The sequence below is a fragment of the Perna viridis genome, chromosome 13, assembly GCF_037379345.1.
Source record: "Perna viridis isolate PV_CMFRI_1.1 ecotype Kerala chromosome 13, ASM3737934v1, whole genome shotgun sequence".
Lineage (NCBI taxonomy): Eukaryota > Metazoa > Mollusca > Bivalvia > Mytilida > Mytilidae > Perna > Perna viridis.
In genome coordinates, this window is record NC_142457.1 from 1,388,211 (window position 1) to 1,403,601 (window position 15,391).

General features: G+C 31.8%; 1 protein-coding gene across 13 annotated transcripts in view; it reads left to right on the forward strand.

The window, feature by feature from the left end:
• LOC148599179 (myosin-IIIb-like) overlaps positions 1–15,391 on the forward strand; it is a 93,481-nt gene that overhangs the window by 4,438 nt on the left and 73,652 nt on the right. For 10 of the 13 annotated variants that reach the window (XM_088558397.1, XM_088558407.1, XM_088558403.1 and 7 more), the window contains exons 2-4: positions 3,476–3,642; positions 3,922–4,126; positions 5,415–5,491. In XM_088558397.1, coding sequence (XP_088414523.1) covers positions 3,476–3,642; positions 3,922–4,126; positions 5,415–5,491 — 449 coding nt within the window. Of the gene's footprint in view, positions 1–3,475; positions 3,643–3,687; positions 3,711–3,755; positions 3,779–3,921; positions 4,127–5,414; positions 5,492–12,185; positions 12,274–15,391 lie in introns of those variants that run through there. The other 3 variants (XM_088558405.1, XM_088558406.1, XM_088558411.1) reach the window with 3 other exon arrangements.

Sequence of the window (15,391 nt, forward strand, 5' to 3'; positions counted from 1 at the left end):
GAAAAACACTCTTTTTGTGATCCTCACAGGTGATCCTGTCAAGAAATTTTTTATGAGGGTCCCCTTTACCTAAAACTCTGGATCTGCCACTAATATGGCAATATAGATTTTTGATAAAATTAGCCAGCCCTGCCAAGAAATAGCCAGTCTCAAGCTGATGCAAAGGCTACTATTTCTTACTCTGCTTCATTATTATAAAATATTATACATGTAAATGTTTGAATTTCTGTAAATATCAGTTTACCATTAAATCAGTTGGACATAACAAATGTATGGGAAATATTTTTAATCTAAAATAGGAAATCATTTTAAATGGTGCACAATATACTATTAGAGCATATCGTCTTTAATGAAGATAGAACTTTACAAAGCAATGTTTTCATGTGGGATTTTTATCCCTTGTGACTTTTGATGGAAGTATTTTTTTCAATGTTTTGATGAGAATATTTTTTTTTCGTTATGCTTGCTTTCATCTTTAAGGGGTTCTAACCATTTTTAATGAACAGAATTAATGCAGCTTAATGCAGATTCTTTAGAAAATGATATTGAGACTTAAAAAGTTTTGTATGGCTGTAAAATTGTTATGAAAACTTAATGGGAATCCTTTGTTGTTTGACATTAGATTAGGTATGGTAGATTTGAATGTTGCAGGTTGAAGATAAAACATTCTTTATTCAGGATGGATTGGAAGTAGTTCATTTTACAATTAGCATTACTTACTTACTAAATAATTAATGTAGAGTGCACTAGCAAGCAATCTTGTAGTTATGTATAAAAAATTCCATTTGAACTGAATATATGCTTATTTAACTCAGCACTTAATTTGTCCTCTCCCCATCAACAAAGACTTATTTACAATTGTAATTGTGACTGATACTGGTTCTTGCCCAAGTCTCTTCCAATTAAAGAGTATATATATAGTTGAATTATTGTCTTTAGCATGTGTTGCACAAGTGAAGTGTGACTGGGAATGGACCTAGGGTCAAGCAATTGGGAAAATGAGCATGAAAATTGGACTTTGGGAAATAATCTATACACATGAGGGCAAGGAATTTAAACACAATTTCTTAGTAAAGTCATTGATGAATACCATTGTATCATTAATTCCATGGGGTATAACCTCTGGAAGGCAAACTTGATACAGTAGAGTGGAGAATTTTATATAACTTATAAATCTCCATTTTAATCATGTACAAATCTTGAGACAATATTTCAAGAGGGTGTCCATGCAAAAACCAGGCAGGGTAGCCCATGACAAATTTTGTTTTAAAAAAATCATCCATTTCATACCTCAAATGCATCCGGTCTCAAAGTTGAATGTTGTTTTTTGAGTAACTGCAACGGTGAAAGAGAAATGAATTATATAGATAGCATTAAAATTCATTTGAAAAAAGGGAGATAACTCTTTCATTTTGTGCAAAATTTGGTAGCTTTCTTAGGGAACTATAAAATCATTTTCTGAGCCATCTATTGTCGATTGAAAAAATTCTCTGTACTATTTGACGTACATACATTGAAAAAAAAATTCCTTGGGATAAAATCTAACATGTGACATTGATATCATAGGAACTGCCTGGTTTCTACATGGACAGTCTCTTAAGTCACAATTGAGAATTTCACTGCTTAACTTCGGGAAAGTTGGAGCATACTTTTTTTTGGGGATTGGGGCACAAATGCAGTCCAAAAATAAGGGTTGGAAAATCACTGCAACACCAAGTGAAAAGACAATGAATTTCTCTCACAAGTGGAAGAAATCTGACAGAGGTTGATTAGGGATGTCCTAGTCTCCTATTGTAGGTATAAGTAAAGGAAATGTACATAAAGTCAGGGAAAATACCTTCATCATTGCCAACAATTGTCACTACATAAAGTCAAGGTAAATACCTTCATCATTGCTAACAACTGTCACTACATAAAGTCCGGCAAAATACCGTCATCATTGCCAACAATTGTCACTACATAAAGTCAGGGTAGATACCTTCATCATTGCTAACAACTGTCACTACATAAAGTCAGGGAGTATACCTTCATCATTGCTAACAACTGTCACTACATAAAGTCAGGGTAGACACCTTCATCATTGCTAACAACTGTCACTACATAAAGTCAGGGTAAATACCTTCATCATTGCCAACAATTGTCACTACATAAAGTCAGGGTAGACACCTTCATCATTGCCAACAATTGTCACTACATAAAGTCAGGGTAGACACCTTCATCATTGCCAACAATTGTCACTACATAAAGTCAGGGTAAACACCTTCATCATTGCCAACAATTGTCACTACATAAAGTCAGGGTAAATATCTTCATCATTGCCAACAACAGTCACTACATAAAGTCAGGGTAAATACCGTCATCATTGCCAACAATTGTCACTACATAAAGTCAGGGTAAATACCTTCATCATTGCCAACAATTGTCACTACATAAAGTCCGGCAAAATACCGTCATCATTGCCAACAACTGTCACTACATAAAGTCAGGGTAGACACCTTCATCATTGCCAACAATTGTCACTACATAAAGTCAGGGTAAATACCTTCATCATTGCCAACAATTGTCACTACATAAAGTCAGGGTAGATACCTTCATCATTGCCAACAATTGTCACTACATAAAGTCAAGGAAAATACCGTCATCATTGCCAACAATTGTCAGTGTTATATCACAAATCGACAGTGACATTTTCAGACTTGCCACTGCCCTTGTTTTGATTGGATTATACAACAAGTAAAGATGAGCATGCATGACTTTGTCATACTTTAGAGGTTGAAAATTCCAATTTACTGTAGAATAAACATTGGTTTTCATACCACCTTCCATAGTTTACTAACATAGTAGATATTGAATAAAAAGAAAGACAGGAACTGTTTTATGTAGTGAGCTGAAATATCCATTTATTGTTGGCTTCACATTTTATTTAATTCTTATAATGCATCTTAGTACAAAATCAACTGATACAAATTTACATCCCAAGTCATGAACATTTAATGAAGTAGATTGCAAGTGAGATTTCATACTGTTTTATGCTTTAGCTAATTGTAATTGTCAGAATATTCCGTACATTTCTAGCTGATTATCTGATATAGTGACATTTATAAAAACAGGAGATGTGGTATGATTGCCAATGAGACAGTCATCCATCAAAAGCCAAGAAACGAACACCGAAACCCATAAATTAAAGCAAGCTGTAAAAGGCCCTGAAATAAATGTAGTAAAACTACTCATAAATGATGAAAATCGACCTAATCTACAGGAAAAAAAATGTAGAACAAATATCATTGATCATAAAAAATGACGACAACCACTGGATAACAGGTTCTGTAGCACTGTTTTATATCTTTTTATACCCCAAATAAATTCTTTGATAGTCACAATCACTCATTGGCTACCTGCATGTATGAAACTTTTTACATAAAAGGGGGGACTGGTTTACTATGTGTTGAATACAGCTATTTATTTCTGATTACAGGAGAGAAGGTGGCAGTGAAGGTTCTAGAGTCTATACATGAGATGATAGAAGAGATAGAACAAGAGTTTGTCATCCTCAGTGAACATGGAGATCACCCTAACATGCCTAAATTCTATGGGCTGTTTCTAAAACCTGGAATGGACAACCAGGTCTGGATGGTTATGGAGGTATGTAGATTTTAGCTGTAACAGTTATGATTTGGAAATTGGACAACCAGGTCTGGATGGTTATGGAGGTATGTAGATTTTAGCTGTAACAGTTATGATTTTGAAATTGGACAAGCAGGTCTGGATGGTTATGGAGGTGTGTAGATTTTAGCTGTAACAGTTGGAAATTGGCACTAGGAATTTCATATTGTAAGTGATAATGGGTATCAGCTTCTTGTTGTCATTTTACATAATTCATTATAAATGAGATGATATAACAAATTTTCATTATAATTCTAGCTGTGTAAAAAAGGATCTGTAACACACTTAGCCAGAGAACTTCATCATCGGGGAGAAAAGTTGGACGAGATGCTGATAGGTCATATTTTGCGGGAATCATTAAGTGTGTTAGCACATCTTCACTCACACAACATCATTCATCGAGATGTCAAAGGTCACAACATTCTTATTAACGAGGACGGAGAAATCAAACTAATTGATTTTGGTTAGTTTACCGTGAATTTTGATTTTGTTGCTCAGCTTTAATTATTTAATTTAAAGACGTTGAGTTGTTCTCTTCCTTCAGTATCAACATAAGATTGAATTGTGTGTTATGAGGTTAAGGCATCATAAAAAAATTCCTAGATTCATCTCAACACTTCTTCAAAATTAAGGCCGGCCTTTTATTTTTTTAATTATTAACAGTTTAGTGAAAAATGCTGTCAGTTTGAAAAAAATCACCTAAATTTGGAAAAAAAACCAAAATAAAATTCTTGGGGGAGGGTGAAAACATTAGTTTGGGAGGGATGAGAAAATCAATGACTTTTTTTTTATTTTGGCCTAACCAGTAGCTCCTTAAGTCTTTCACTATCTTATAACTAAACAAACATTTTATCCTTGTAAACTGGCAGACATTTTATAGATAATTTGATTGAAGGTCAGAGGTTAAATGTTTTGCTGACTGTTTCAATTTAGTATGGTTTAAGTTAGGGTCAAACCACAAACCTTTTGAGGCAGAGTTCCTTTACTCAAATTTACACTTGAAATTTTGCTCCTATTAACCTAAGAATTTGCTCCCAATGACCTTTTGACATCAAAGGGACAATGTAATTTTAAATTATTATCAGTCTTCCATTTCAAGAATTCATTATAAAAACGAAGACCACGTGTATCATTTTCAACAATACTTGACACAAATATGAGTATGATAAATACCATTGTGAAATGTATCATGTATCTTCCATGATGAGATAGGGTACTCACTTAACCATGGTTATGTCTGTGCTGAAGTGATTCTAAAAACACCGTACTGGTTCATCAAGTCCATGTAATCTTGACGTTCAGTTCTAGCAAATACACAGCCAAATGTACCACATATGATTATCATATGCTGCTCGATTCATATGATAATCATATGGTAATCATGTGATAATCATATGGTGCTCGATTCATATGATAATCATATGGTAATCATGTGATAATCATATGATATTCAACATATGATAGTCATATGTTTATCATATGATTCTTATATGTTTGATTTTGGCTTGAAAACACATGATAATCATATTTTTGTGATAACATACCATTATCATATAATTATTATGTAATGATCATGTGTAAAATGAAACATGATTAACATATGCTCGATTCATATAATAATGATATGATGCAAACCATATGATTCTCATGTGTTGCCTGTGTAAGCAGGATCTAATTTTAAAAATATACAAAAATGTGAGTTTCTACATTTTTACTTTCATCACTTTGCTTTATATACATGTATTTTGTAGGTGTGTCTGGAATTATGGAAAACAGTGCTGGGAGAAGGAAGACCTCTGTTGGTACTCCATATTGGATGGCTCCAGAGGTAACTGCTGTTATAAAAAGGGGGGCAAAAAAGGATAGTGTCTTGTGGGACACTACTCTTGATTTATTGATAAAAAGAGGATAACTCTGTTTGTACACAGTATAGGTATGTTTCAGCTGTTACTTGAAAGGTGGTGTTGAAAGTTGAATATAATTATTGGAATACCATGGCTTCAGAAGTTGATTTTAGCTGTAACAATAATGGGAATGTAAAAAACGATTTGCCTATCAGAAATCCATTTTCAATGGTATAGAAAACGGAAACCATCATCAGTTCAAGTTCAGTTTTAAAATTAGATGGTCCTGATCTTTTCCAAATTTCAAATCAGTGGTCCACTAGACAAAAATCAAAAGTTCCCAGTAAAGGACCAACAAAATGAGCTGAAGGTGCTGGATTTAGGAATTGAAAAGGTTCTTTTCAGTGGTATTGAGTGTCCCAGACTTTAGACCCCCCCCTGAACTTTCATGGATTCTGTCAAATTCACATGTTCATTGTTTATTTAAAAAAAAATAAGTGATTCATAGTGTTAAAAATCAATTTAATTGTGATATTTTTGTGCTTGTCTGTCCACAATGAAAATAGCAATAATTAGTGCACCACAAAAATTAAAAGCCTTAACAGTAGTTCCTGAGGTAACTCTCACTTTTAAAGAAAGGTGGATTCCTTGTAAACAGAAGTAATATTATTGATATGAGTCCTCAATTGTCATTTTCCTATCAATGTATTTGTTGCCTTCTAAATGTCTTTTTTTAAGAATTTAATCATAATGATTTTAATTAAAGGATATCATATATCGTGTTTCTAACTCTAACACACATCAACCTTAGTTCAACAGATGGTATTTATGTCTTTAATTGATATTATAATATCCTTTATTGATAAGTTCATGTACCATTTGATCAGAAGATGAAAGAAAATGCTACAGTATGGACTTCTATATAAAGATTGTGAAATTATAGATCAGATTTCATCTGATTAAAGATGATTATTAAGTTTTATGTTGTATTAATTGTACAATAGCAGTACTTTATATATACATGTAGAAGTGACAACTACTCAACTCAATTATAAGTATAAAAGGATGATTTAGAGAAACCATGTTTTTTTTCAAAAGTTTTAATCATGTGATGTATGCTATACAAGCTCTAATGTTGAGATTTAGTTCCAAGTGATTTTTTTTTAGAATTTAAAGTCAGCAAAGGATATTTGAAAGTCTATGCTATACTGGGTCTGGTTTCATAAAAAAATCTCAAACTGAGAATTTCCTCAAACCTTTCCTCATCTCAAATCAATTGAAATTGAAAATTTGAGGAAAAACTCATAGTTTTGAGGAAAATCTGAATTTGAGATTTCTTGCAGAAACTGGACCCAGGTACGCTTAGTGGGCTAGACCCAGGTACGCTTAGTGGGCATTTAGTATTAAAATCTTTAACATATGATATTAATACTTGTACAAAAATTAGAATCCAAAAAGTTATAGTACAAAGATGTTTCAAACCCCCTCCCTCAAGAAAGTTGCTTCCCTGATACTTTTGACAACATACCTTGATAAACTGGTTGTTTCTTAGAACGATGTCATACTTTAAATCTGCCGATACATTGCTAAATACATTAAAGTGGATTCTATTCTATCAGTCATTGAAAATGGTCATAATTTAATGATTGATTGATTGATTGTTGGGGTTAAACGCCCGAGCAGATATATTTCAGCTATATTTAGGCGAAGTCACAATTTAAGGCTACCAAAACATGGCTATACATTAAGTGGATACTGTTCTATCAGTCATTGAAAATGGTCATATTTTAAAGCTACCGAAACATGGCTATACATCAAGTGGATCCTTGTCTATCAGTCATTGAAAATGGTCATAATTTAAAACTACCAAAACATGGCTATATATTAAAGTGGATTCTGTTCTATCAGTCATTGAAATTGGTCATAATTTATATCTGCTGATACATGGCTGTACATTAAAGTTGATTCTATTCTTTCATTCATAGAAAATGTTTACACAAGGTTGTGAATACTAAGCATAGGTCAGTGACCCTGTTATGATAATATCCTCTTAATATTAATTTGTAAACTTACATCAGACAGACATTTAAAATGAAATGGACATTATAATTACTGGTAGGGATTGAAGGAAAATTGATACCTTTCAGAATCAAACTGGAATTCTTTTTAATACATGCAGAATTTTTCTGTTTTTGATGTATTAGATTCTTATACTGTTGGTTTATATGGAGATTTAAAGAAGTTAGTACAACATATTAATACTGCTTCAGCTAAGAATCATGCAGTATGTGATACATGGATGGAAAGCCTACATATTTCTGTTTTTGATATTTTGTTAAAAATGTTAAAGTAAACATGAATTAACATGTGACTTTTCATATAACCCCTGACCCATAGGACATATACATTATAATGAATGTACTATACAATTCAAAATTAAGGGAGATAACACTGTAAATGTCTCAGAAATACAATAAAAACTATTTTCTTAAGAACAGACAGATTGGAATGAATTATTGTACATTTCATTATATAGACTCATAAAACAATTTAATAACGAAAATGAAAATGTAAAGCTATTTTTGGGGTGTATTGCATATTTCAAAATTTGCATGATTCTAAAAAAGACTGATACTTAAACTTGACATTTTTCCAGTGTTAAGTGTTGTTGTCTGCAGTGATTTATAAAATATTCCAGCAGAAAATGTCCCTTTACAATCAGAATTTTTTACTAAGAATGATATAAAAAAAAATGGCTCATTCTCAAAATTGTAATCCCAGTCACTGGGTGTGTAGGTAAAGAACAAGTTCTCTTCTGTCCTTACAGTGTGAAGTGACTGAGCCTTTTTTGTGGAAATTTTTTATTACATGAAATATCTGTTTTATTTGACTATAAGTTTGCCCATTGTTGAAGAAAATGGTAAAATAAAGACTACTTGAATCATTGAATGTGATAATTTTGATGAGGCCTTATAGTCTGAGGAGTGTGTGAGTTATTTTCCTTTGCATTAAATATCCGTGAGCCAGTAACTAAAAAAAATATTTTTATGTAATAAACCAAAAAAATTAATGAAATAAATAATTTGATTCAATAAATATTTCTTCAGCTGGTTAAAAATGATATTAGCACTACCAAATTAATAAGAGATTGATAATTCTTAATATATTGGAAAACAAGCCTCAGGAAAACAAGCCTTAGGAAAACAAGCCTTAGGAAAACAAGCCTTAGGATTCTTTCTATTTCTATTGATAATCAATACATGATGGAAATCTCCTGATTAAAATATGACGGAATCATGAAAACTGAATACAAAACTTAGATTGAAAGGTAAGGTAATTCTCAATAGGTTTACCAGCCTAATGAATTTCTATCTATATACAAAACTCATTACCTCTAAATACTTCAGAAATACGACATGAAGAAATATTTCTAAAACTTGTTTAGTGTTTAATCAACCATACTAATTTGTGAAGATGTTAATGGGAAAATATTAGCTTGGGAGAGCTTGTTTTTTTATGAGTGAGGTAAATTAGCAGTCATCAAGGCTTTGGATTAAAGTGATTTTTTTATAATTACATGTATATCTTAATTGAGTTGATAAAGTTGAAATTATATGGCATTTCTATAAATTATGAATAATTTTAACACAGGCTGTGTTTAATATGCTATTTTATAGGTTTTGAATACCAAAGACCAAGGTCAAACTGATTGTTATTTGAACTTTATTGCAAATAGGATATATAGTCAGACTTCAGGAAAGAAAAAGTTTTTGTACTACCTTATAAAAAATAGCAAATGACCTTGAAAATTTCAAATTACTATCAATCTGTCTGTCTGTCCTTTAAGAACCTTGTTAACAGTGAATTATCTTTGTTCTGTAGTTTATAACCAAACTTTTTTAGATGTCTGGTAAAACATCAATGTCGAATGTCAAGGTTACCATATGGCAAAGTTCAGAATCAAAATGTCACATTTGATTTCTCACTTTGTTACTGAATTTGAGTTCTGTGATATTTTTTGGATACATTGGAACTATCTTTTATCCACTTGTAGAGAAGGTTTTAAAAATTAGAAGTTTAAAGTCGGAAGTCTCTCTGTCTGTCTTCAAAGCCACCCTTTTTTAATTATATAAGTAATGAGTCACATCTTTATAAAACTTGGTATACATATTTCATGAACTATTCAAATAACTGCCATTTCGCCTGTAATCAAAGGGAACAATTATAACTGAAAGTATTAATTCTTACATTAAAGTTCAAACCTTTAATCAGATATGTAATAAGTGATTTTTGGGAGAAAAGATTTCCCATCTAATGTAATACATGACTCTCAACTGTTGAAGTAAGAGTTAAAAGTCTATATAGGTAAAAGTGTTTAATCAGCCATAGAAGATGTAGAGATTTTAATGGAAATTGAATGCTGTGGTTTTACGTTAGTGGTTTTGAATCAGTCTCTAGTCATCCCATTGCATGATCTTGCTCTTATATGAGGTAGTTTTCTGTTTTTGCCTTTTAAAAAATAAATGAGCAGTTGGTAATTTGTCATTACACTTAGGTCAACACTATTTTGAGATGTATACTTTGTTGTTGATCAGTTAATATATGGTTAAGGTATTAATGAAAAAGTATAAGAGTTTCAGGACATTGACTCTAAATTTACCTTACTTCACTCCGTTGTGTATATACTGTACATATGCTTTACTATGTCTTGTAATTTGCTTTTTTTGCATTTTTGTCTTTTTTGTTTGTTTTTTGTTTTGTTTTCTATTTTTCTTTTCTCCATGCTAATGATCATTGGATGTATAAAAAATATAGATATATGACAATAATAAAAAATTGTGAGTAGCTTTATCATAAATGAAGTTTATAAAGCCATTGTTATAAGTACTTGTATACCTTAATTGAGTTTCAGTTTCATAATGGTGAAATTTTATGGTATTATTATATAATGAAATATGAATAATTTTCAATTTAATCAGCAGCTAGTTATCATATTGTATGATCCTGCTCCTATATCAGCCGGTTCTCTGTTTTTGATCCTGCTCCTATATCAGGTGGTTCTCTGTTTTTGATCCTGCTCCTATGTCAGGTGGTTCTCTGTTTTTGATCCTGCTCCTATATCAGGTGGTTCTCTGTTTTTGATCCTGCTCCTATGTCAGGTGGTTCTCTGTTTTTGATCCTGCTCCTAAGTCAGGTGGTTCTCTGTTTTTGATCCTGCTCCTATGTCAGGTGGTTCTCTGTTTTTGATCCTGCTCCTATATCAGGTGTTCTCTGTTTTTGCCATGTATAGGTAAATAAGCAGCTGGTAGTTTTTCAGGGCACCAATGTTAACTCCTTTTATACTCTGCTCCAATGGAGAGGGCTATACTATTTTACCCTTGTCTGTTTTCCAGTTGCATTTTTCTCAGCAACTACTTATCACAGTGGCTTGAAATTATAACACATTCTTCCTGTAGGTATGCAGTATGGTGGGGTAAATTTTTTACATAAATAGGACAACAATTCTTTGGTTATTTTCCTTATATCCTGATTGAAAATGGAGGTATCACTTGTGAGCCATCACTTATATGTTTCTTCTTTTTGTTATATACTTCAAGGGTATGTATATCCAACCTGTCTCAACTAAACTTTGAATAAATCAGAAACATGTTCTAAATTCTGTACATTTTCTCAGACTTCAGAACTTGTTGACAATTAGTTCTTTATTAGATGTAAAGTACCAGTGTTGATTGTTTCACCAGCCTGAAAGAAATATCCTAATTTTTTAGTTTTGATTTGACTTTGAAATAAATCTTATAACTTATAAATTTCAAAGTCTATGGGATAGTTACCCATTATTCCGACTCTAAGCTATCGTCTATCCCTTGGATACCTCATTCTTGGAGGAGAAGTGATGACTATTTATTTTTGGTGTACGTTGACCAGGGATGGAACCCACAAGCTTCTGCACGCTACCCTTCGACTACTGATGCCACTTTTTTGTACAATATATTATTTAACTATAGTGTTGTTTGCTTATGCTTGGTTAGTTTAGTGTTGTCAGTACTTTAGTGGACCCATTATCATTATTTAATTAATGCAAGATATGTGGTAAAAGTCTGTATGTTGAACAAGGGAGATAACTCATGCAAAGGAAGATAAATTAAATTTTGTTAACAAACACTTGCAATTAAAAGGAAATGGTCATCTCTAAAGGTGAGAAAACAGGTTCTGTGGAAGTGTTCTAAAGGTTAGAAAACAGGTTCTGTGGAAGTGTTCTAAAAGTGAGAAAACAAGTTCTGTGGAAGTGTTCTAAAGGTGAGAAAACAGGTTCTGTGGAAGTGTTCTAAAAGTGAGAAAACAGGTTCTGTGGAAGTATTCTAAAGGTTAGAAAACAGGTTCTGTGGAAGTGTTCTAAAAGTGAGAAAACAGGTTCTGTGGAAGTGTTCTAAAGGTGAGAAAACAGGTTCTGTGGAAGCGTTCTAAAGGACCTTTAAAGAAGTCTGACAGTACATGATAAGTGAGTAATACACCACTAATAGGCTAAGTACCCACCTTAAGTACACATTTAAAACATTTGTTATTCAGTTTATTTTTAAAACCCTGAGAGTGCCTGATAGAATAAATTATTTCTTTTCAATAAAACTTTTTCACATATCTAATCAAAGATTTAAAAAATTCCCACAATAATTTATAGTCAATAACAGAAAATGAACTGCATATCAATAAGTCTCAAACTAGACGTTATTAAAGTTGGATGTAAGATTTTGCTGGAAGTTCATTAGAAGTAAGTTATTTGCTTTAAATGTTGTGTGATACACTTTAAATGATTGTATGTAGAGCTAATGGGCTTCTTTACATGTTATTTAATTGAGTTGATATTATCATAATCTTTGATGGGAGATGGCCATTCCTTGAGTATACTGTGGTATCTGTAGTTGGTTCTGGTAAAAATTTACCGGTACAATGTATCAGTCAGGGATTGGAAGGTGGTATGATACAATATGGTAGGGAAAGCCATTTTAATTAAAGTTGAAAATAATGTAGCTGCTCACAGATATGTATGTTGTGGTAGCAGATCCAGGGGTTTGGGGTGGGGGGTGGGGATGGATCCCCCTTCTGTCGAATAACTTTAATTAATTGGGGAAAATAAGCAAACCATAACCTGAAACCCTGTATAAATTTCTGAATTGGGACCCCCCCCCCCCACTCGTTTAACAACAAATCTGTATCTACCCCTGATATTGGTTATATATTTTGTACTTCCCTTTTGACAAAGATGTAAATGTAATTTTTTTCTCATATCTCTCTCATCAAATATATGAAAAAAATAATGAAAAAAAGTGAAAATTTATTTTGTCCAAAAAAAAAAGAAGAGTTTGATAGGATACATTGTGATCTCTGATATAAATTAGATATGGTGAAAGTAGAAAAAATAAAATAGTACTGCAGTTTTTTATGTGTACATGTATAATTTCAGGACCAGGATCTTATGTAGTAGAAATCCTATTTTGGGTGGGAAAATACCAGTTCACATAACTTCACCATAAATACCTTTAAAAAAGTTAATGATTCGGTAGTAAAATTTTGATATCTAATTGTTGTAACATAAGTTTATACATCAAACCAGATAGGAATTTAATATGTTTTTATTTGATTAAACTGTTAACAAGATGTGTTTGTAGTGGTCTGATAATTGATAAAAGTCTTAAGTCAGTTGATTTACGTTTTAAATGTGATTAAATGTTTGAGATTTTCAGTAATGGAATATCTGTTAAAATGACTGTTCACTCTTTATCGTAACTTTGGGGTACTCTTTTTCTTGGTAAACATGTCAAAGTTTAACTATAGATCATGGACCAGGACAATTTTCTTTGTTTCCACTCAATTGATCAATGTTTCCACTTCATTACCATTGATTTATGGAAAGTAATTAAAAAATCAGATTATATAAAGAGCAAGCATTAAGCATCTGTTAATGTTTAAAAAATATGTATGCATTAAAATGAAAACTTCAGTGCAACTTTGCCTAAAAACCAGGCAGGGACTTAGAATAGATGATTCATACATTTCTTAATCCCAAATATTTTTGTACTGCATATCCTTTTGTAGGCTCCATAGAAACTGTATTAGGAAATATAAGTGCAAATAAAGTAGTCCACTGTAGATAATACAGCTTAAAATTTGGTTATGTTCTATTACAGAAAAAGTACGTGAAAATTTTCTGCCAGAATTTTTACACTATTATTAAACCAGTCAAAAAAAATTTAGGATCTATCAAATGTATATATGCAATTTCATTGGTTATATTGAGATACAATGAATCACCCCTGCCTGGGTTTTAGGCAGAACTATACTTAAATAGATACGCTAAACTGTAATAAGATTTTAGTTGAAGATATAAAACAAACAGCGACAATTGATAATTGGTCAGTTAGTAATAGGTAATCAGTCAGTCAGTAATAGGTAATCAGTCATTGTCAGTAATAGGTAATCAGTCAGTTAGTAATAGATAATCAGTCAGTCAGTAAAAGGTAATAAAGCAGTTAGTAATATGTAAACAGTCAGTCAGTAATAGGTAATCTGTCAGTTAGTAATAGATAATTGGGCAGTTAGTAATAGGTAATTAGTCAGTTAGTAGTAGATAATTGGTTGACAATTTAAACCGATTCCACAACACTAACAATATCTTCCAAAGTAAGATTCCTAAATGGCTGCATAAAGAATAGAATCCAAGATTATATACCAATTGTGTCAGAATTTTATTATTTAGAAATCAGTGTGATGAAATAACCTCATACCTTTGAAAACAACTGTGAAATATATCAGAAAGGAAAAGAAATAGTTATGATAAATTATCATTGATACAGTTAACATTTAGTCAATACTGATTTATTGCTTAAATTGTAACATGTGTTCTGTGTATATATGTTTTCTGTGATGTAACAATGTTTTGACATACCTATACAATGTAATTCTTGAGAAAATGTATTGAACTATGACTGTCTCTTTTTGTGTGATGTAATGATAAATTTTAAATAATTATACAAATAATAACAACCCACACTATTATCAGACTCTATATTTATGGGAAATTGAAATATTTAAATTTCCACATCTATATATTTCCTAAGAAATTCATCAATATTATATTAGATCATTACGTAATAAGTTGTGAGGTGAATATGGATATGGAAATTTGGTTTCATAAAGTTATAAAGAAGTAGAAAACACTTCAGATAATCAAATGGTGTACAATTTTTAAATTCTAAAATGTAAAAAATGTTAAAATGGTCCATACTCCCAGTTTTTAGTGTTGTCTGGGCTGCTTATTTATTCTTTAGTTTCTGTGTGCATTTTTCAGTGATTTATACTTTTTGTCTGTCTTCCTTGTTCTAGTATTTATTCACCCCGCAAGCAAAGTTTTGGGGGTATTTATGTTTCACCCTTTCTGTCTATCTCCCTGTCTGAACTAAATTTTCTAAGCAGCCTGCAGTATTGTTATGAAACTTTGTGGGATGTAACATGTGCATTATACTGTCAGGAATTTTTGTGTGGACAAAAATTGTAGAAATGGTGACTGTTAGAACTTAGCCATTTAGTCAGCAAAACTTGGTCTGATGTGTTGTTCACAACTCCTCCTTAATTAAATACAAGTATTGCAGTATTGTGATGAAACTCCATAGAGTACTATTAGATATCAATATTGAGATGTGCATATTGTCAGGAATTTATGTTTGGACAAAAATTGTAGAAATGACAGATGTTAGACTTAAGCAGTTTTCAGCAAAACTTGGTCTCATGCATCGTCCGAGACTCCTCCACAATGACAGTAGGATTGTTATGAAACTTAATGCGGTGTTAAATTACTATTTTGGGATGTGCATATTGTCAGGAACAAATAT